The sequence below is a fragment of the Drosophila melanogaster genome, chromosome X (assembly GCF_000001215.4).
Source record: "Drosophila melanogaster chromosome X".
In the NCBI taxonomy this organism is placed as follows: Eukaryota; Metazoa; Arthropoda; class Insecta; order Diptera; family Drosophilidae; genus Drosophila; species Drosophila melanogaster.
The window spans coordinates 20,227,845-20,248,267 of NC_004354.4; the positions used below are offsets into that span (position 1 = coordinate 20,227,845).

The 20,423-nt window shown below is 44.1% G+C and overlaps 3 protein-coding genes and 1 long non-coding RNA gene across 22 annotated transcripts, besides 1 other annotated feature; 2 read left to right on the plus strand and 2 right to left on the minus strand.

Annotated features, from left to right (window-relative positions):
* Nucleotides 1-13: part of a mobile genetic element that runs on past the window's edge.
* Nucleotides 14-116: 103 nt separating this feature from the next.
* On the minus strand, nucleotides 117-8,538 carry sw (short wing). Of its 15 annotated transcripts, none has more exons than NM_206799.2 (10): nucleotides 8,239-8,354; nucleotides 7,964-8,106; nucleotides 7,665-7,902; nucleotides 7,444-7,590; nucleotides 6,931-7,058; nucleotides 5,579-5,599; nucleotides 4,273-4,320; nucleotides 2,597-2,752; nucleotides 1,296-2,218; nucleotides 117-1,228 (listed from the first exon to the last, which is right to left on the minus strand). In NM_206799.2, the coding sequence occupies exons 3-10, from the start codon at nucleotides 7,817-7,819 to the stop codon at nucleotides 875-877; spliced, it is 1,932 nt and encodes a 643-aa protein (NP_996522.1). In that variant the 5' UTR covers nucleotides 7,820-7,902; nucleotides 7,964-8,106; nucleotides 8,239-8,354; the 3' UTR covers nucleotides 117-874. The 15 variants fall into 15 exon arrangements, with proteins under 15 accessions (NP_996522.1, NP_477078.1, NP_477069.1 ...); NM_057725.4 differs by lacking the exon at nucleotides 7,964-8,106 and adding an exon at nucleotides 6,484-6,516 and having other exon boundaries at nucleotides 280-1,228; nucleotides 2,597-2,749; NM_057727.5 differs by lacking the exon at nucleotides 7,964-8,106 and adding an exon at nucleotides 6,484-6,546 and having other exon boundaries at nucleotides 280-1,228; nucleotides 2,597-2,749.
* Nucleotides 8,539-10,538: 2,000 nt separating this feature from the next.
* lncRNA:CR45465 (long non-coding RNA:CR45465) lies at nucleotides 10,539-11,273 on the minus strand. 2 transcript variants are annotated; one of them, NR_123964.1, is made up of 1 exon: nucleotides 10,539-11,068. It is a non-coding gene; the product is annotated as a long non-coding RNA:CR45465 (long non-coding RNA). The 2 variants fall into 2 exon arrangements; NR_123965.1 differs by having other exon boundaries at nucleotides 10,733-11,273.
* A 737-nt stretch (nucleotides 11,274-12,010) lies between these two features.
* obst-A (obstructor-A) lies at nucleotides 12,011-15,365 on the plus strand. 2 transcript variants are annotated; one of them, NM_134534.3, is made up of 4 exons: nucleotides 12,011-12,182; nucleotides 13,218-13,421; nucleotides 13,767-13,970; nucleotides 14,041-15,365. In NM_134534.3, exons 1-4 carry the CDS (start codon nucleotides 12,134-12,136, stop codon nucleotides 14,295-14,297), a joined length of 714 nt encoding a protein of 237 aa, NP_608378.2. In that variant the 5' UTR covers nucleotides 12,011-12,133; the 3' UTR covers nucleotides 14,298-15,365. The 2 variants fall into 2 exon arrangements, with proteins under 2 accessions (NP_608378.2, NP_001245778.1); NM_001258849.2 differs by having other exon boundaries at nucleotides 14,041-14,695.
* A 1,437-nt stretch (nucleotides 15,366-16,802) lies between these two features.
* On the plus strand, nucleotides 16,803-20,359 carry Peritrophin-A (Peritrophin A). Of its 3 annotated transcripts, NM_078694.3 has the most exons (5): nucleotides 16,803-16,919; nucleotides 17,030-17,090; nucleotides 19,061-19,276; nucleotides 19,348-19,542; nucleotides 19,705-20,353. In NM_078694.3, the coding sequence occupies exons 2-5, from the start codon at nucleotides 17,039-17,041 to the stop codon at nucleotides 19,932-19,934; spliced, it is 693 nt and encodes a 230-aa protein (NP_523418.1). In that variant the 5' UTR covers nucleotides 16,803-16,919; nucleotides 17,030-17,038; the 3' UTR covers nucleotides 19,935-20,353. The 3 variants fall into 3 exon arrangements, with proteins under 3 accessions (NP_523418.1, NP_001245779.1, NP_728324.1); NM_001258850.2 differs by having other exon boundaries at nucleotides 19,348-20,359; NM_167694.2 differs by having other exon boundaries at nucleotides 16,803-17,090.
* Nucleotides 20,360-20,423: the final 64 nt, after the last annotated feature.

Genomic DNA, 20,423 nt, shown 5'->3' on the forward strand with positions numbered 1-20,423 from the left:
TGTTACATTGTTAATCTGTTAATCTTAAATAAACGAATTAAAAAACAAACAAAATATCGAATAAATTCATTTCTGAGGGTTATATCCGAGCCAAATAATAGACATCTCTTTCTTATAGGTGTATATATAGATATTATGTTTATTTAATCTCGTTAAATAGGCTTCGCTATAATACATTTACATTTGGGCTCTTTCAGTTGAGGGGACGTAGCTCCATCTTCAGTCCTCGTACCTTCATTCCCAAGCCCCCACTTCCACGCTTAATACGTTGTTGTATATAATATGTAGCATTTAATTTATTTATGTGTTGCTTTCAGCCTGCCCGACAGTCGAATAAACAATAAACGATCTTTCTGCAATCTTGTTAGTTGCACTAATTTAAAATCAAGTATGAATCCTATTTGCAGTTCAGTTACCACCACCAATCAAATTTCCGGGGAGTCGGAATAGCCAATTTGGTTGCGATTTTTGGTGGAAACGGAACTGGGAAAATAGCTATGGAATGAAACCAATATTGAGTAACAAAATAATGGATATACCAATCAAATATGCGGGTAGATAAACTTCAAGTTCTATTCTTCGTATATATATATGTATTCATTTATGTTTATCTCTATTCTATCGAGTTTCATTGAATAAAACTTCTAGTACAGTTACTGTGGTCATCTAGAGAATTTTGCAGTTTCCCCTGATTTCTTGGGGGCTTTGGAGTGATTCTGAGCACTTGGACTGCGGTTAAGTTTTGAGTTCTGGGCTATACACAGTAGCGGGATCACAAAAGATACAAAAATACAAATTAAATTTCATTCAAGGTCGCTCCTGTAAGATTAGCAAAAGTGGTACCGACTCTCAACTACCAGTTAACTATATCGTCCTAGACCTCATCGCTCTGGTTCATCTTGATCTCGCTAAGATGGGTGTTGAACCGCGACCATTCGTCGCGCGATGGCTGCGCCAGGTTCTCGGCCACGTCGTACACGTACAGCTTGCCGGCCTCGTCGCCGATGCACACGTGCAGACCGGATGGGGTCCAAGAGACGCGGTTAAGGGCTGGTGCTCCCGCCACGACAATCGAGGCGGTCGGCACCTCCGTGTCTTGGTTGAGGTTCCACAGATCCAGGCGGCCGCTGCCGTCGACGGCGGCGAAGAGTGCGGGATGCACGGGCGACCAGGCGACGTCCATCACGTAGTCGGAGTTGTCCTCAAAGGAGTACAGCGGCTTTGTGTCCTGAAAGAGTGGGCATATTTGAATTAATTCCGGAGACGACAGAGAACTGGCAACTTGAAATGGGTACCTTTAGCGACCAGAGCTTGATGGTCCAGTCAATGGACGAGGTTAGGAAGAGGTGGCCAAAGTCCGGCGACAGCTGGTTGTAGTGCGTGGATATGCCAGTGATAGGGCCAAGATGGCGTTCGTAAACCTCGTTGACCCCGGAGCGCAGGCCGTGGCGCGAGGCGGAGTAGACGTAGCCGTCCTCACTGCCCATCACCAGGCTATTGATCTCGTTGGCCGGGAAGGCCATCGATGTAATGGCAATGGCCTTCGACTGGCGCTGCTGCAGCTCCAGCGTGTCCTGTGGTTGCGACAGCATGTCCAGCGACCAGGAGCACAGCTTGCCGTCCGAGGATATGGAGATGACGTTGTGCGCATTCTGGGTGCCCACCATTTGGAGGCAGTAGACGGGATGCGTGTGCGCCGCGGCACTGAGGGGCGTGCGCTGTATGGGCGTGCGCTTCTGCACGCGATTGTCCCACAGCACAATCTGGCCCGAATAGGTGCCGCCGAGGATCAGGTTGGGATTGAACTTGGCAAAGCAGGTGGACATCACCGCGCTCTGGCAGTGGAAGACGTCCTCGGGCGTGCTCTTCTTGAACTTGGTGTTCCACACCATCACCACGCCGTCCGGCTCGTTCGGACTCTCCTCGTTGTTGTGGTACGAGCCCACCACCAGCTCGGGGAAGTGGGTGGACCAGTCCATGCTGGTGATGCAGCGGTTCTTCGACCAGCGCTCGTCGTAGAAGACGCGGTTCAGCGAGAGCCGCGCATGCGATCGCTCGTCGTTCGCCTCCTCGCTGTCGCCGCCGCCGATGTAGTCCGTGTATATGTCCACATTCTCCGAGAGGGCCCGTTCGATGACGCGGCCGGCACGCACCACGAACCGCTGGAAGTTCTCCGACAGTATGATCATCTGCTTCTGCTCCTCGGACAGCTCGTTGACTGGAGGAAAGATGGAGAGGAGGAATATTTGTGAATAGCTTCTTACTCAACATTTCCATGCGTGCAATGGAAATGCACGCGAATTCTTTAGCACTGATCTAAACAACATTTGAGCTTTTATAATTATAAAATGCATCAATATGATATCATCATCATTTTGAAGCAAAACATAACAAAACCTTAAATATTAATAAATATTTTGCTAGCATTAACCAAACAAGAGAACAAATGAATGATTTTATAAGGTCTACTAATTAATAAAAAAATATCTGGTTGAGAAATAAAAATAACAGTTAGTATAATGAAAGAAAGACTTTTTCATTAAGGGTGGGGATTCGAGAGAATGTAAATAGATGTCTATTCGACGTGGTGACTCACCCTCCTTCTTCACTTCAGTCTCCTTCTTGATCTCGAGTGGTGTGATGGCCGGGGCGACGTCCTTAACGGTGGGCAGGCCGTGGGTGAGATAGCCCGGTGGCAGCTTGGAGGTGAATCCGTTGCCCAGGTTCTGCAGTGAGCTCTCTTCGTCGTCTCCTTGGGCATCAAATGCAAGCACTGTTTAAGGTATAAAACTAACACAGCTAGAGGAACATGACAATCGACAGAACAGGAACAATTCTACTTTCGGCTCTGATTGATTCGATCTGATTCGATTTGGTTTTGAACTTATTTGAGTTTAGATTAAGTTATCATTACGCGTTCTTCTTCGTCTTCGTTTTTCTTGGCTAGGAACCGTAATTTTCTGAGACATTTGGCTTTGTTTGTGGGGCTCACTGAGGCGGGATTGTGGGTTTCGGATTTTGGGGATTCGATGAAGCTCTTAGTGTAAGGGGGAAAGCGAGAGAGAGGGAGAGAAGGAGCATTGCAGCACATTGGTTCCTCTCGCCTGTCCTCGTCTTCTTTCGAGTGTGGCTGTGTGCGTGCGTGCATCACATCGGGGGAAAGGGATAGACAGAGGCAGAGAAAGTGAGTGAGAGGGAGAGAGAGAGAGAGAGAGAAAGGAAAGATGTGGCGGCAGGTGCATGGCTGTTAATAAACTGTTAAACACTGTTAAAGGCACTCACACAGGTGCATATATCAGACTGCAGTTGGTTATCGATATATACAGTGTTAGGGCATGGACAGGTGAGTGTGCGAGAGTGTGCGTTTGGTTAGGTGTTTGGATTTGGTTTTCGGTTTGCAGTTTTGTTTTTCACCTGGTTAATATACAAAGCCAATTACTGAAATCAAAAATTTACATTTTCCCTACTGCTGTTTAGCTCTGGTTCTGTTTCGATCGAATCAACGTTATCGCTATTGTACATCGTTTTTGCATTTTTCTCCACCCAATTTATAATTGCTTGCACTTAAAATTATTTAGTTTTATGCTAGAAATATATTACACATATATTAAACAAGGTTAAGTTAACGACCGATTGATCGATTTCGATTCTGTAACAGTGCTGTAATTGAAGATGGTATCGGTAATCGGGATCAATAGCTGAGAGAGCGAGAGAGACAGAGAGAGAGACAGGCAAGAAGTCGCTCGCTGCCGAGTTTGCATAAGAGTGAGTGAAATGGAGCAAGCCTAGCTTCCTGTCGCTGCTGCGTTTTCGTTGTTTTCTTGTGCGATAAGTTTTTGTTAGTGGTTAGGACATTGTTATCTCGGGTTTCAGGATGAATGACTGGGATTAGCAACACTACACACAATGATGGGCGGGCAATACAGTAGCATCGCCAGTCATGCAAATGTAGGATGCACACAAGCAGAGATGAAGGAGCGAAAGAGTCGGAAAGATATTAAGAGAGAGAGGGAGAGAGATAGAGCGAGAAAGGGCACTGGTCCGTTATTTTCAGTTTTGTGAGGGCGCGTGTGTGTCCGCTTTTTAATTCGCTTTCCAACACTGACACCTCACTGGACCGATTTTAAACGCGTTGGCTTTTCTGTGATTTGTGATGCTCTGAATTCTGATTTCGTTTCGCTGGCAAAGTGAGAATTTGAACGTTCCTATTTTGCTTCATGTCGATTCCGTCACTGTTCAATATTTTGGTTTGGGCGGCTGGCCTGTACCTACCTGTGAATTCATCCTCCCACTCTAAACCCGGATTAAGATTGTATTCATCTTGAAGAAATATAAAGAAATAAATATATTGTACAAACATTGCTGGTATTTGGTAGTTTGTGATTCTTCAAATCAAAACGCAAAAAAAAAAAAAAAACATGACTTTGGCTTTAGCATACCGCCCATTTAAATCGACAAATCGATAGTCAATGTTTAAACAAAATGCATACGGTAAGAAGTGAAAAATGTTGGTTTTTAGTGTGCTCAACACTTGTTGCTTGGCGAAATTATTACACGAATATGTAAAATATGACTAAATAGGGTATATGTATAAGTACTATTAGCACACAAGCCAGGCTCATATGATGGAACACAAAAGGTAGCGAGGGGAGGAGAAAGTGTTTATAATACAACTTAGGATGTTTAGCTAATATATCTGATACGCAATCATACAAACGATATTAAGATAAAGGCTATTCGTGCTTACAAATGAAGATTCTTTTATACGTGTGTATGTTTGGGTTATGCATTTGATTCTTAGACAGTAGCATAGACTTAAAAATACTCTTGGGAAAATAAATCGAATTCAAATATTTAAGTAATAGATCGGTTATGCTAAAAAGTACAAAAAATCTAAATTATACCATTGGTATGCATGTTTTAGAAGAACCCTCAATACTTATAATGGGTCATACATAAATTAAGACAAAAAATTACAAAAAAAAAAATTATGTTAAAACTCAACTTAAAGCGATTACGAAAAGTACTTAAACGAATAAAGAACTTAAAAATTGGGTGGAGATTACAAATTTGTTTTTCATTTTCCATTCAATGAACGATTTTCACACAAGGTCTCTAAGATCTGATACGAACTGATACGAATCTTTTTTCAGGTAGTTATCGAGCTAATTGAAACAAATGTCATATAAATCATATAAAATGTAATAAATATATGTATATAGTCCCAATTGGGATGCAAATCAAAGGACCAAATCGGAAACAAAGATCGAAGAAGCAACTACGAGAAGCTAGGACATAGGGCATATATATATTCTAGGATAGGATTACCATATCAAGCGTACACTAAGCAAGTCAGAAAAACTCTAAGGAGCATAGATCGTGTTGTGGATAGATATTGAGCAAACTACACAAATACATAATGTGAGTATATAGAGAAGTTCAGCATAGAGAGGTTTCAAGGTAATGGTAATATATAGGACTACGGGTATAGATACGCTTCTTACGAGTGGCACACAGACCGCTACGGAGGCTGAAAAGTTCTAAGTACGGAATTACGCATACAACGAGGACTACTCACCATAATAATCCGTAGCATGAGCTGCAGTTTTTTTTTCGTGCGTGCCAAAAACAGTTAAGAGGGAAGAAAGAGAAAGTAAATAGACAAATTATTAAATGCGCTCGAACGGTTTACACTCTAATGATCTATGGGTTCGGATGTGGACATGGATGGATGTGGATGGAAAGATTGATGCTGGACAGCGGTGGCCATGCGGAAATGAGTCGAGACTGCGGCGTTAATGAAGCGAAACAAGGCCAATTGGTGTAATGCTTAGTGCTACCAATAACCTTTACAAAAACGCGACAAAAATTAAAGTAATAATTATAAAAAGGCGTGTTTAAAGAGGGGATAAACATGACACATTGCGTTGCAGTACCATTTACAACCTATATTTTTAAAAGTTCGGATTGAAGTGTTCAGATAGTGTGCTGAATATTGCATAGTATACAAAATAGTGACGAATGGTTTTTGAAATCGTGTCTGAGCTTTTCCAGTTTCGAACATTTATAAAATAAACTAACAAAAACAATTGCTGGGATAGATGGGCTAAATTGAGAGCACTGAAGGAACCAAAAACCAATAATGCGGATTGACCAAATCAAGAGAAATCTGTCATAAGATGATCAATCGACCAGAAACTACGTTTCTTGGGCATTGCAACCAAATTGGGCCGAGGCAAAGCAAAAGGAAGCTGTCTAAATTCAAGCAGTTAAGTAGATAGTCCACCGAATTGTCTACGCATGTACGATGCTGACATCCTTCTGCCTGCAGAGCCTTACAGCAAATTTAGACTAAGTCGTGTGGGCGCTTCACATGGAGCTCTTCGTGTATTCACATGTGTATGCCGCTTCGTTTTGTCACAATAACTTTCGTGTGCTGATGTGTGATTAGGTGTGGAGTTTGCTTAAAATTAAGATTAGTACCTTTACGTGGACGCCACCAGTCCTCCATATATCCTGACAGAGGCGAGGAGTGGCAAGAAAGAACTGTATTTGTTATTTTATTTCACTATGGATTATGGTTTCTGTTTGCATCTTTGTTTTTTTTCTCTGCTGGGAGGGACGGGAGTTGGGGGCACTTGATGGGGAACAAAGCGCGGAAACAGGGTCAGCATGCAGCGGTGTAAGCTAGCACCAGACAGAAAGGGAGAGTTTGGAGCACAGACATGGACAGAGAGAGTGAGAGGGACAGATAGATACACTGCTCCTCCGGCGGACGGTGACGGAGTCTGGGAAACAGCAGGGAAGCCAAACACATTTAACAACGAGACCAAGAATAAGAACGGTAACAGTAGCGAGAGATGGAGTCAAACTATGGATAGTGGTTACGGTAGAGCCCAACCAGATCCCCGCCCCGGGGGCAATACGCACCATCGCCGTTTCCGCCTCCGGTACTGGTCGTCTGGGTCTGCTTTGTGTAGACCAGTGTCTCTTTTGGTGGAATGTTCGTAGCCTGCACATTGTAGACGCTTAGGTTGAGGGGCTGTTTCTTTCCGCCGCTGGTGGGGGGTGCACATAAGAAATTGGTATTAGTTAGGAATCGGTTAAATGGCAATAGCAATAGTACAATACATTGATCGTTAAAACTTAATCAGTACTAAGCCCATTGTCTAATCTGTGTAATACTAATTTTTAAAACGGCTAATGCTAAAATTGAATTGTAAAAATTGCCACGCTCTCTAACCAGGATTCCAATTTTGACTACTGATATTTTTTTATGTTAAGCTTGTAGATGGGGAATCTGTCTCTACAGTTGTTTAGCAAAAAAAACTTAGGGAATCAAATGTCTATACCTATATGACCTGAATATGTCTAATATGCCCTGCGAACTTCTGCTTAAGATGGTAATTCTACTCACAAAGCTTTTGCTATGAACTGGCTTACCTCTGGCCATTGACAGTGGCTTGGAGGCTGGCGTCGGGGGTCTGTGTGTTCGAGTTGTCCGAAGTCATCGAGTTGACGGAGGAGAGTGAGGAAAGGACCTCGGAGACGGGGGCCACGCCCAGCGATGACAGCATTTCGTCGAGATCCCTGAAAGAGGCGAACGAAAGTTGGATGATGGCGGTGCTGAGTCAGCTCTGAGGAGAAGCTTATGGCAAACCCACTTGCGCTGATCCTTGTCGATGCCTGCTCCGCCGCCAATGCGACCGGCCGCCTCCTCCATGTCCTTGATCTCCTTCTCGCGACGCCGGCGATCCTTCTCCTCGCGCAGGGCGGCCAACTTGGCCTTCTTGCGTTCCAGCTCAGCCTTGCGATCCATTTCTCGGGGCGATTAGCTGCTGCGATTTGCTGTTCGAGTGGGCGTTCGGTACGGGACTCTAGATCTCTGGCGGGCCAAGTTCTCTGCAAGGGGGATGCATGATTAATGGTCGCCAATATTGGTAGCTTTGATGATGTCACCAACTGCTGGCCAGAAGCAAAGAAAGTGGGTGCGCTGTGTGGTTCTCCACCGCTCGCTTGGCGTGGCGCAGCCAACTCATATGTTCTCCTATCGCCAAGTGGAGCACATTTCCCGGTAACCCAGTGAGTGGCCGTCACTTTACTTTCCTTTGCTCGGCCAAAAAAAAAAAATCAATAATCCAGCGATTGGACTGTGACGTCTTTTCGCCCTGGCTGCGTTTTTCAACTTCCTTCTCTCACTGCTCTTGTGATTTTTCCATGAAATGCACAAAAACCCACCTCTTGACTGTCTTTACTCGTTGTTCGGCTGCTTTTTAAGTACTTAAATCATCATTTTTCAACAATGTAAAAATGCGACTGACTTTTAATGTTTTGACTAACTAGAGATGGAACATCGCCCACGGCCAGTTACTTCGCACAGTTATTGGCACACGAAGGAGATAATGGGCGCGGCTGGTTTACATAGATGCCCAAAGGGTGTGGAAGACTAGGATTCTTAGCGGGATTCCGAATTCTTAATTAACACAAGTTTAAACACAAGAATAAGATTTTACTACTGTACGGCGATAGCTGTGAACAGCTGTCGTGACAGCGATAGTTCCAGTCTTTCCATGCACTAGCGCAGCGATCTGGCAGCACTACTGCGTTTAGCAGAACGCTGTTAGTTACAGTTACATTTCACATACACTGCAACACACTTTATATTTATTAATATTTATATTTATTTATGGAAGAAATCTACAAATCATGCTTAAATAGAGCTTCAAACTGAATATATATATATATATATATATATATATATTATATTATATATTATTAATTATTAATTATTAATTATTAATATTAATTATAAATATATTAGATTAATATATAATTATATTACCATAATTAATAATAGGTAAAAAGTATGTTAATACAGAGATATGCCGCATTTTAAAATTGTTATGTTATAGGTGGCTTACAGTTATCATAAAAAAGTTTTGCACACTCACACACATGCACTATGAAATATCAGTGTTGCTTTCTGAAGCGTAACTTTTAATTTATAGATTCAAGAGAGGTATCTGTAGGTAAATTCGAATTGATACACAGTACCTTAATGATAATACACTGATGTCCCATATGCATACAAAATTAAATAATCCTTTTAGGTCTAAAATTCAGCTAAAATTAATGCCCACAACCTGTGCATTTGTTTGATTAAAATGCTGAGTGTGAAGTACTACAAAATGTAAAAATTAATTAATTAAGAAAGGTAAGCAAGACTATTCTTGTAAAAAATTACCAATACCGCTGAAATTCCCATAGTGACTCAAAACTACTGAGCTTACAAAATACGTTCAGGGTTCTGAAAGTATGTACATACATACGTATGTACATATGTATGTAGATATGTCGTGTTTTAATTGCCCCTCCAAAGTGCCAATTACATTCAATGCGCGTCTTTGGGCCAGTGAAATCACCAGAACCCGCCGTGGAAATAGAAAGCGCACTTAGGCGATGTGTCTTTCCACAATGTATGCCATAATTTGTGCCACCAATGCCAGATGTTGCTGCAACGCGGGGCGCAAAGCGAATCCAACAGTAGTACGTGCCTTCGGTCGTATCTGAATGTATCCGAAAGTATCTGAAAGTATCTGAAAGATACCGTATCCAAAGTGCCAAGGAAGAGGTTTTCATGGGGTTAAAGCGCCCATGAAACTTTTGGGGATTTTATTTCGATTCGATTTGGCGCATCTGCACATCTGCACATCTGAATTTAAATGCCAGCATTCGACGACCCAAAAACTGTAGTCCGAGTTGCTCGTTTCGTAACCGCATTGATAAACCGGACTCGAACTGGAATCGCTCCGATGATCCCCCATGCTGCAGTAAAAACCTTGAATTGCCAAATCTTCGACTGCTCAACTTTTTGCTCCAGGCCGACAAATCTTGCACATGGGCGGGAGTTGGCAAACCGATGAGCGGATACTTAATATCTTCGCTTTTTCCCCGCGCTAATTGCCAGGCCAAACCTGTCGCACCGAAGTCGAGATGCCAGCGCGATTAGTTTACAAATTAATTTGCCAATTGAATTTCAGATTTAGACGTCTGGCCGGGCTTCCAAGAACCACCTCCACCTGGTTTCCACATGGGATCGGGCGAGAGTAAAAGTGTATTGTTAATTAGCCACTACACGCCGCCAACCTAAACTAGTTTCCCAGCCCGTCTGGTTTGGCCGCATCTCCGATCTCCGATAGCTGATTATATTTTCATTATTTTTTATTTCTTTCCTACTCCGATCGGAGCGGATCGATCGCATCTCCCAAGGACAGCGGCTTTTGGGTCATTGCGTGGCCGCTTAGCATATTTATGCATATATTATGTACATATATTACCGGCATGCTCCGCCGCTTGGCCGCTGGAAGCATCGGGATGACACAGTTTTCCATCCCATGGGCGTAGCTCCTCGGAAATGGCTACACCAAACCAACCCCCCCCCCTCCCCTCCCCCACCAATCACCTGTAGACCAGTTCCCAAGCAGGCAAAACTAGAAATTCTATATTGTATCAGGCATTTCATTGGATTCCTATGGATCACCATGTTTCTAATAGATATACAACATTCAATTTGTAAGATACATTTATTACATTAGTACTTGCTCTTGTTAATTTCATCATATTTTAATATTTCTAAATGATAGTTTATAAAAATGTGCTCTTATTTCAATTATACATATATAATGTATATTATCTTACCTTATTTTACCAAAAGTAATAATGCTAAATTTTTGATTTGCGGGAGTGGCGTTTAAGACATTACCTTCCAACTAATTGGGTGTGTTACTCATTACCAAGTCTTTCATCCGTCCGTCTGCATATATGCAATGTATATATAGTATAATTTAAAGATACAGATCCAGACCGAAACTACGCCCATGGCGTGTCCTCTTCAGCCTTGAAGTCTCAATTTTTGGCTGGCACTTTGGACGAAAGGACGGTCTTCCAACTCCAACTCGTCGCCAAATGGATGGTACCTGTTTGGCTGGCCTTTTGGTCGATCGATGTAAGCCATTTGCATGCGGACCATCAACCCGGCCAACTCAATTCGAGCCAACTGAATTCGGGGATCGTTGACGCATATGAATTTATTTACGTTCATTTTCGTGTGTGTGTGTGTGTTGCTTTTTTGGTCACATCGACACACTGATCGCAGGGAACGCATACCCTACTCGAACCGCATCCATCGGTCGCTCGATCGCATTTGGTTATTTGACGGTCAATACCCGGAAATGTGCAGCTGACCAGATGGCTTACAAGCTGGAATTTTGTATTTTTGCACAGGGTCAACTATTTATTACTCTATATGCCTAAGAACCACCCATTTTTAGCATATAATTTTATTTTTAAGCGAAACAATTGAATTGAAACGCTAATGGAAATCAATTTAACATCTTCTCTACCTGCATAAATGACCGCTAGATGGCTCTGCAGATCAAGATCACTAAAGAATTTGCGGCATTAAAACTGTAATTATACGATAAATAACATTGTTTTTCTTTTTTTTTAATAGCCTTTGAGTATTCTTAAGAGTTCGCTTACAAATACATAGAAGCATTTCCTAATTCTTCCAAGATTTCGATGTAATCTCCAAGTCATCTGATACAGGTGACGCCTTCAACACAGTTGATCAATGCGCGGCCTGAAGAATTCGCGTGGTGCACATTAAGCTAGGGCATCTGGCCAGCGGTTTTCCGGTCCTCGCCCCTGGACTTTCTTGTTTTTGTGCCATTACATCTCTGGCTCGCCTTTCTTCGTCGCCTTTGGAGCCCCGGCTCCATTCCATTCCCATATCCAGTCCAGCTCCAGCCGCAGCTCGTTTGGCCTGGCTCGGTTTCGTGTGGTAGTAGTAGTAGTAGTGGTGGTGGTGGTGGTGGTGATGGTAGTGGCAGTGGCAGTGGCGGGGGCGGTAGTGGCCCCGCCCATTGGCATCACTCTGCCGCAGCCGACGGCGTCGTCGCGTCGTCGGCGACGTCGAGCAGAGCCGGTAAAAAGTCTTGAAAAGTGCGCCTCTTTGGCGTTCCGTTGTTAGTTTAGTTTAACCATCGCAGCGCTTGAGTCGCGATTAGTTGCTCAAGTATCCAGTTGCCAGGATCGTTGCTCTGCTTTTTTTTTCTCAGACCCCGAGTCCAAAATGAAGTTATTTTTATGTGCCATTGCTGTGACCCTGTGTGTGGCGACAAGTGAGTGTGAATCAATGGATCCGTGGGAATGGATCAATGGATCGTTCAATGGATCAGTGGTGCCCAGTTCAAGTGACTGACGACTGACTGGCCAGTGCCAGCCCATCCGCCAAGTCAGAGTCGCAAATTGTTGCTAATTACTTTGACACTGACACCGAAATCAAGACTCGATCTCGATCTGCTGCCGCTGTGTGTTTTGGCCAGCTAAGTAGCTAAGTAGCTAAGAGCTAAGAGCCATAAGTAGCTAATCATATTTAGCCGTCTCGCAAGACTGGGCCTCAGACGCAAATGTTGAATCTGGTCGCGATTGCGGATCTACAGGCCACATGCAGATCGAGATGGAGGGCCGTTTTCCGTCTGGAAAAACTGGAATGCTGGCCAAGCCCAAGATGCTGTCTGGCTGTCTGGGCCGCTGGGGTTATGCAACTCATGCAGTTTGTTGGCCAAGTGGAAAACGGCTCTTCTGGGCCGCAAGAGAAGTGCATTGAACCCGGACCGAACGTCGTAATCTTGGCATTATGCTGAGTATGAAGCCTTCTCTGACATTTAAATTTCGACATTTCGAATCACTTACCGGTGTGTTACGGAAATCCAAAGAATTCGCGTAGTTTGAATTCCCAATTTCGGTTGTAGAAGATATTGTCAGCATAGCGAATGCAAAGGTGTATAGAAGTATGCAGTGATTTTCGCATTGTATACATTTTTTATAGCTATCCTTTAGGCGCCCAAGTAAGAGATTTCACATTGGTTGAGTAAATAGTACTAACCTATATCTAGCTTACCGAAGTCAGTGGGATTCTGGTCAAATGTATCAAGCGATAGCAACCTGTTCCAATGGAAAACCACTGATCATTTCTTGGGCCACCGGGAGTGGTGGCAACCAGGAAACCGCAAATGCGGAATTGCCATCGGTAATCGAACGTCGTTCGATCTGTTACACTTTCGAGTGCGACTGGGGGTCGCCAGGAAAGTGAAAGTGGGAAAACCAGTTGACTGAAGTGCTTGTTTCTTTCCTTTGTTTTACCCCAACACCAGCCGTGTCCGCCGCCAACTTCGAGTGCCCGAAGCCCAATGGCCAGTTCGCCGATGAGGTGCAGTGCGACAAGTTCTACGTCTGCGACGACGGAGTGGCCAAGGCGAAGCTCTGTCCCGATGGCCTGGTCTTCGATCCACTCAACCGCAAGTTCAACAAGTGCGACCAGCCCTTCAATGTGGACTGCGAGGACCGCACTGAGCTCCGTAAGTAGCCCATCCCATCACCATTTCTATTTCTAGGCTATTGTTACCGACCCCTTGGGAATGGTCACGAAAACTATGTCAAGGCAGAGCGCTAAACAGGTTATTCCAATTACATCATTACATCACCATTAACTATGTAGGGAGTTAAATTTAAATTCGCCTCTTAAGTTCAAATTTAGCTTACTAATGAAAGCATCAGTTGAAAGGATGAATTTGTAGCATACTTTTGGACATCTCTATATTTAAAGCAAATACACCACTACAATGAGCTATCCAAAAGTTATGTAGTTGTGTAGCTCCTTTGGTAGACGGAGGAACTAACCCTGTTCGGTTTCCCCTTCACAGAGGAGCCGAAGTCCAGCAAGTACTGCCCGCGCAAGAACGGCTTCTTCGCGCATCCCGATCCCGCCGTGTGCAACATCTTCTACAACTGCATCGAAGGCGACGCCCTGGAGACCAAGTGCACCGTCGGCCTCCACTTCGACGAGTACTCGGGCACCTGCGTGTGGCCGGATACCGCTAAGCGCGAGGGCTGCAATCCGGAGCAGAGTAAGTGGACCGATTGAGTCGCCGTGCGGCGGAGTGGGCTAATGGTCTGGCATGTGGTGTGTACTTTCAGGAACCTCCGAGACCGGCTTCGTGTGCCCCAAGGATCAGCCAAAGACCGACGATCGCGGCCAGGTGGTGACCCACCCCAAGTATCCGCATCCCACCGACTGCCAGAAGTTCTACGTGTGCCTGAACGGCGAGGATCCCAGGGATCTGGGCTGCCAGCTGGGCGAGGTCTACAACGATGCCACCGAGATGTGCGATGCTCCCGAGAATGTGCCCGGCTGCGAGGACTGGTACAAGGATGTGGACGACAAGAAGGACTAAGCCACTTCCGGTCGCTTCTACTTCTCCTCATCACATCCACACTCACAACTCATGCACATGCACACGCACACACAAGCACACTGAAAGAAATTATCAATCAAATCAAATCGAAACAATTCGAAACAAATCAACACACAGATTCGCGTCTTAGTCACTTAAATTTAGTAGTTCTAGCCCATTTCCTATAGAGCGTATGTGTAGCAGTTAAACTTCAATACTCTGACCTATCTATTTCTTAACTATCTTTCTCTATATCTGACTACTTCTAACTACTTTTCTAACTACCCAAATCTCCATTTCTGTGCCCAACCAAACGCTGCCAAATTGTTGTGTATATATTTCCCGCTTTCAGACTTTCGCCTTATTATTATACAAAAAGAATAAACTGAATTTTTTATAAACTATCTATATCTATCTATCTACTATAAACTATCTTCCCAATCCCAAGACTACTACTATTCCATATACTGTTTCAGCTATCCTATGTGATCTTCGCCTAAAATTTCAATTTCCCTCATCTCTACGTTACTCTACTTAACTTCTTATCATATTCCAAAACCAATTTTCTGTCTATAAGGAAACCCACTCTTTACAAACTTTTGTCCTCCTAAAATTTTCAAACTTGAATCTTTTCCGTTCTCTTTTCTTGATTTCTTTCTTTCTATCTTTAAAATTTCAATTTAGTTCGTGTTTTATTGTTTTGCGAACTGTTACGCTACAGTTTATTATTCCTAAAATGCTCCTTTTTTAAGCATTTCAATCCTGTAATCTTGTATTTCACTTCTACCTCAAGTTTCAAATCTAAATCTTTTCTATACATTCTATCTTCCTCATAAATATTTCCTTGTATTTCGATTATACCTACTGTATAAATACTCTTTTAGACTATGCTATATGTTATTTATTAATAAACATCTTGACTTGCCTGCAAAATCCAAACGATAAGAAATTTTCACGTACCTTATTTAAGTAATCATTCAACCGACTGTAAACCCATGACACCCAAACTCACTTCCCATTCTCCGATCTTTCTCGAATTAAAAAAAACTATGTATTTCGAATCTATACAAAACTAGTGTGCATCTCGTGGGGAAATAGCAAAAAAAGGGAGGGGGGGGGGGGGGGGTTGAGTGGTCGATTGACCAATCAATCAAACCTTTCACTCCACACGCAATATCGGATAATCGCCGTGGACGGGCGGGATCGGTGCATCCATTATCCATCATAGCCCTTTGTCCCTCCATCGGTTGCAAAGAGTCTTTAATTGGCCGAGTGGCCAAGCGGACCGCACATTTACACATGTAAATGAACACAAAAAGCAGGCAAGAGTGCTTATGCAATCGCCGCAGCACGAGCAAAGCAAAGCAAAAGCAAAAGTTTTGCAATAGTTAACAATGTAACGGCAATCGGCAAACGGGGCCCAATCATGAATGAAGCTTATGGTCTGCGCGAGCTTTGCCTTTTACTTTCAATCACACATGTTGCCAGAGAAGCTCGATTTCCGCCTTGGCGTGTTTTTCTTTTTCAAGCCAGGAAATGGACCCGAACTAGCTAGGAAACTAGCTAAATCATTGGCAGTGTGGAGCGAAAGCGACCTTGTGCACAGCGTGGATGCTGGATGCATCCTTTTAGATAGCGTTCTAAGTTTTATCTGATTTTATGCAGTGTTTCCACTGTTTGTGGATAACCTAAATTTCAGCTGAATTCGCCATAGCTCGACAATCTTGCAACTGGGAATCAGTAGAAGCTAAAGTACATTTCGCTGTACTATAGAAGTTTATTCTTCATTTCGCTGTACTATAGAAGTTTATTCTTCATTGCATACAACATTATAAGAGATGTAGAAGCACTAGAGATTTCTGCAATGGGATGCGATTGATATGAAACTTTGTATTCCGAATACCACCGAACTGTAAGTCCTCAGATCGAAAATAAATCCCATAAATTCCGTCTGTTATAGGCTCTCAAGTTGGGAAGATGTGGCGAGAAAATGGATTCGAGCGATATAACATTTGGTATATGGTTTGGTATCAAACATATATTCCCAAATTGCGGCTGTTATGTGCAATTAAGAGCGTAAGATGTGGCTGGAATCTGGATGGATTGGCAGCACTGGCAATCCCAAATCCCGTTTTGCATTAAACACCAGCCAGCAACAATGCAACAATGCAACAATGCAACAACAATGCCAGCTGTGACAACACACAGCACCACCCACCGCCCACCTTTGCCGCCCCCAAAAAAAAAATCAAAGGCAAAGCGGTATCGAAAAAAAAAACGAAAAAAGCGAAGTTTTGCAAAACTGTGGTGTCGTTTGTGTGGTTTTTTGTTTTTGATTCGGTTTGGTTTCAGTTATGTTCGGTTTTTCGACCACGTTTCTACTGTATTTTGCCTTTTTTTTGTTTTTTTGTTTTTTTTTTGGCTCTTTGGCTTTGCTGGCGAGTCAACGCTGCGCAGTCGCAGCTCGGCCGCTTCTTCTTCTTCTTCTTGGAGCGCGGTACAAATCTTTTCAGTTGAGTTTGGAACGCGTAACCGTTAAAACGTACAATCTTGGAGCGGAAGTTTCAAGTTTCTCCATTCCACTTTTTGCGCGCATTTGAATATATATATATTTTTTTTACGGTGCGTGTGTGTGCCTTGCTTGTGCTTTTTCACTACTTAATACCACCCATGCATTTCCGCCTAATTCATAAATAATTTGTTTATATCGCATATGTGTTTTTATATGTCAGGCACCAAACATGCAGCGATTCCAAGTGTGCAGCGTCCTGATCCTGGCCTGGATTGCCTGTGGTAAGTGTGCAACAACTATGGCTGCTATTGCAAGTATTACCAGTACCAAAACATAATGCTCTAGAGGGCCTTGGGATAGCGATTCGATGAAACGATTGCCACTCCCGCTCGCAATTAGCACAACCTTTCAATTACTCGCGTGTTTGCGCCTCGAAAACGGAGCTTTTACTTTCAAAAATTCCACTGCAATCGCGTGGAGTGTCCAAATGCGATATATGTATATAATTTATGTACGAACGTCTATATATCGCAGTGCCCCTTCGAATCTAACGGTCTGCTCTTTTGTTCTCGCCTCTAGAATCAAAACGAATCGAATCGAATCGAATCGAGCTCCAGTCTAAATGTATTTTAATTACTGGTTTCTCGAGCCGAAGGCTGCTGCTCCACTTAATCGTAGAGCCCGCCGATCTATAGCCACATCTATACTGCTCCGTACCCTATAGCCATATAACCATGGCTGATTTGGCATGCAGATCATGCGGCCGATCACTTTTGCTTTTGTTTCCACCACTGACTCACTGCAGCGATCTTGGTACTGGGCATGCATATGTACATATGTATGTACACATGTATCATATCATATAATAGCATATAGACATCAGACGTAAGACATCTTAAATCGGCCAGTCGATCCGGCAAGCTAATGAACTAAATAAAACAAATGCCAAACCCTGACAAAAGTAGAACTTGGGCCCGTCAAACCAGTTGACAATTAGGTACGATATCGTTCGCATTATACGATCTAGTTCTGGGTTAACCAAGGCAACCAGTTTCCAACCGGCCCATAAGAAAGGTAGTTGCATAGATCACATCGGATCGCATCGGATTATCGCCATAGATATATCTAATTAATCGCCACCCGTTTTTCGAAAAGCCATCAATGTCGTTTGTGTCACAAGAGGACTGTTTCCCAACTACCAACAACTTCAACACTTCATTCACCACCATGATCCTTAAGCAGTACCATCAATGCTCCTATAAATCTCTATTAGTTGAACATGAACATGGTGGTCATTGTGGTCAATGGAGTACTTAAAGTTTCCAAAGATTTCTATAAGATAGCAAGCTGAAATCATAGAGCAATATGATCGGAGCAAGTTGAACCTCTGAGATAAGGAACAAAAGAATCAGGCAGCGATGACATTTAATCCATAACTTATTGACTTAAATACCGGAAATCTTCACAGATTTCAATTTAGCTGCGTGTTTGCCTTTGGTTTTCGGTTGGCGACTTCGAGAAAATTGTGCGCAGACAGGCAGGCAGACAGCAGTTAGTTCGCTAGTCAGCCACTAGTCACTAGCCATTAGCCATTAACCATTACCCATTAACCAACGACAGCAGTCAACAGTCAACCATCAACCTGTTGCCCGATCTCGATGGCATCGGCGTTTCGGGCTTACATCACACCAGCTCCAAAGCTCCATCGCCACATCTCCATTTCCATTTCCATTTCCAAAGCGATTCGAATCGCTGCTAGACGCGGTGCGAAGATGCGCGAAAGTGTCGTGGTCGCGATTGTGGCGTCACTTGCACTTGCATCAAAACCAGTTGGGCAGGTGAAAAGGCGGAGGCGGAGGCGGTGGAGGAGGAGGAGGGGGAGGCCGATTGGCGGACAGGAAGGAAGTGGACGCCACTGTGGTTCGGGTTTGACAATGGTGGGAACAGTGGTCAACAGTGATTCAAACAATCATCGGTTCAATCGCTACGTTTGCAAGTGCCTATAGCACTTCTACACTGAAAAAAAAAACAAGCGAATGTAATGGTCTAGCTCTTGTAAGTGCAGCGCAAATAAGTACAATTTTTTGATGAATTCAAGGATAGGGAAATAGGTGATGCATTTAGTGAGTTTGTTGTATTGTACGTATTACCTTCCTTGTACGGCTGATATATGTACAATATATAGATTACAAACATAAAAAAATAGTTCTACTATCACAACTATCACAATTGCCATCTGTCCGATTTACAGGACATGCCCTGGCCGTGGGATCCCCGGAGTGCCCCGAGAAGTACGGCGTGCAGGCGTACGCCCACACGGAGAACTGCGACCAGTTCTTCCTCTGCACCAACGGCACCCTGACCCTGGAGACCTGCGAGAACGGACTGCTCTTCGATGGCAAGGGCGCGGTGCACAACCACTGCAACTACAACTGGGCGGTGGACTGCAAGGGCCGCCAGTGGGATCGTGAGTAGCAGCTGGTCGGTCCATCGTGCTGGATTCCCTAACTAAAGCGGTTATTCTTTCTCGCCCGCTAGCCACTCCCATTTCCACGCCGGCCTGCGAGTACCAGTTCGGTCTGTACGCTGTCTCCAAGGACTGCTCCACCACCTACATCAAGTGCGCCCACGGTGAGCCGCACGAGCAGGACTGCGACGCCGGGTTGGCCTACGACGAAAGGATCCATGGCTGCAACTGGCCGGATCAGCTGCTGGAGCACTGCAATCCCGAGGGTGAGATCTAAAGCAAAAGCTGACTACTGGACACTTATGGACACATCAAGTTAGACTTGCAAGCGATTTCCATTCGGTGCTCCATTCCATTCCCCTTTTCGTTCCTAACAGTTGCACAGTGTGTATTCACGTACAAATTTGTAATAACTCGAACTATTCCAGCGGTCGTTGGCTTCAAGTGCCCCACCAAGGTGGACCCCAACTCGGTGGCCGCTCGCTTCTGGCCCTTCCCCCGGTTCCCCGTCGCCGGCGACTGCCACCGCCTGATCACTTGCGTGGAGGGCCATCCGCGCCTGATCAGCTGCGGCGAGGACAAGGTCTTCGACGAGCACACGCTGACCTGCGAGGACCCGGAGTACGCCAGCGGCAGCTGTGCCAACTACGGCAAGTAGGGATCGCCGAGCGATCTGTACATGCACACGAACAAACAAACTGCAACAGTGCAATCTCGATAATGTGAACGTTCAAATTAAAGGAGATACATATGTACATATGTATGTACTTGCTGGCTGCAAATTTGGAGTTATGTTGTTTTGCAGACAACCCCCCCCTCCTAGGTTTACACTGGTTCGCTGCTTCGAGTGCGCACTGTAGGCTCCGACTAACCAACTACTTTCGTCCCTTCATCTCCGCACCTTCGCTGCACTGTAAAAAATGTCCTAGCCCAGTTAGCTTGTTAACCTTTTTGCTTTCTAACCAACCAACCGTCTGTATCTTGCTCTTCTTTCTGTATTATTAACTTGTTTTGTTGTTTGGTCTCTTTTGTATATGAATCGCAATAAAGTTAATTTTATTTATTGTACATTACATCAAGGCGAAAAAGTAGCCATTCTTGGTGGGAGTTTGGTTTGGAAGGTTCTTAAACGACGTACCCATCATAG

Bases quoted from the DNA above. Each gene is read 5' to 3' on its own strand.
- sw (NM_057727.5), bottom strand. From the start codon at position 7,819: ATGGATCGCAAGGCTGAGCTGGAACGCAAGAAGGCCAAGTTGGCCGCC. The intron at 5,600-6,483 runs GTACTAATCTTA...AAAAAACTGCAG, and splicing joins CTGGTGGCGTCCACGTAAAG to CTCATGCTACGGATTATTAT. The intron at 2,750-4,272 runs GTAGGTACAGGC...ATGCCCAAGGAG, and splicing joins GTGGGAGGATGAATTCACAG to ACGACGAAGAGAGCTCACTG.
- obst-A (NM_134534.3), top strand. From the start codon at position 12,134: ATGAAGTTATTTTTATGTGCCATTGCTGTGACCCTGTGTGTGGCGACA. The intron at 12,183-13,217 runs GTGAGTGTGAAT...CCCCAACACCAG, and splicing joins GACCCTGTGTGTGGCGACAA to CCGTGTCCGCCGCCAACTTC. The intron at 13,422-13,766 runs GTAAGTAGCCCA...TCCCCTTCACAG, and splicing joins CGAGGACCGCACTGAGCTCC to AGGAGCCGAAGTCCAGCAAG.
- Peritrophin-A (NM_167694.2), top strand. From the start codon at position 17,039: ATGCAGCGATTCCAAGTGTGCAGCGTCCTGATCCTGGCCTGGATTGCC. The intron at 17,091-19,060 runs GTAAGTGTGCAA...TCCGATTTACAG, and splicing joins CCTGGCCTGGATTGCCTGTG to GACATGCCCTGGCCGTGGGA. The intron at 19,277-19,347 runs GTGAGTAGCAGC...CTCGCCCGCTAG, and splicing joins CAAGGGCCGCCAGTGGGATC to CCACTCCCATTTCCACGCCG.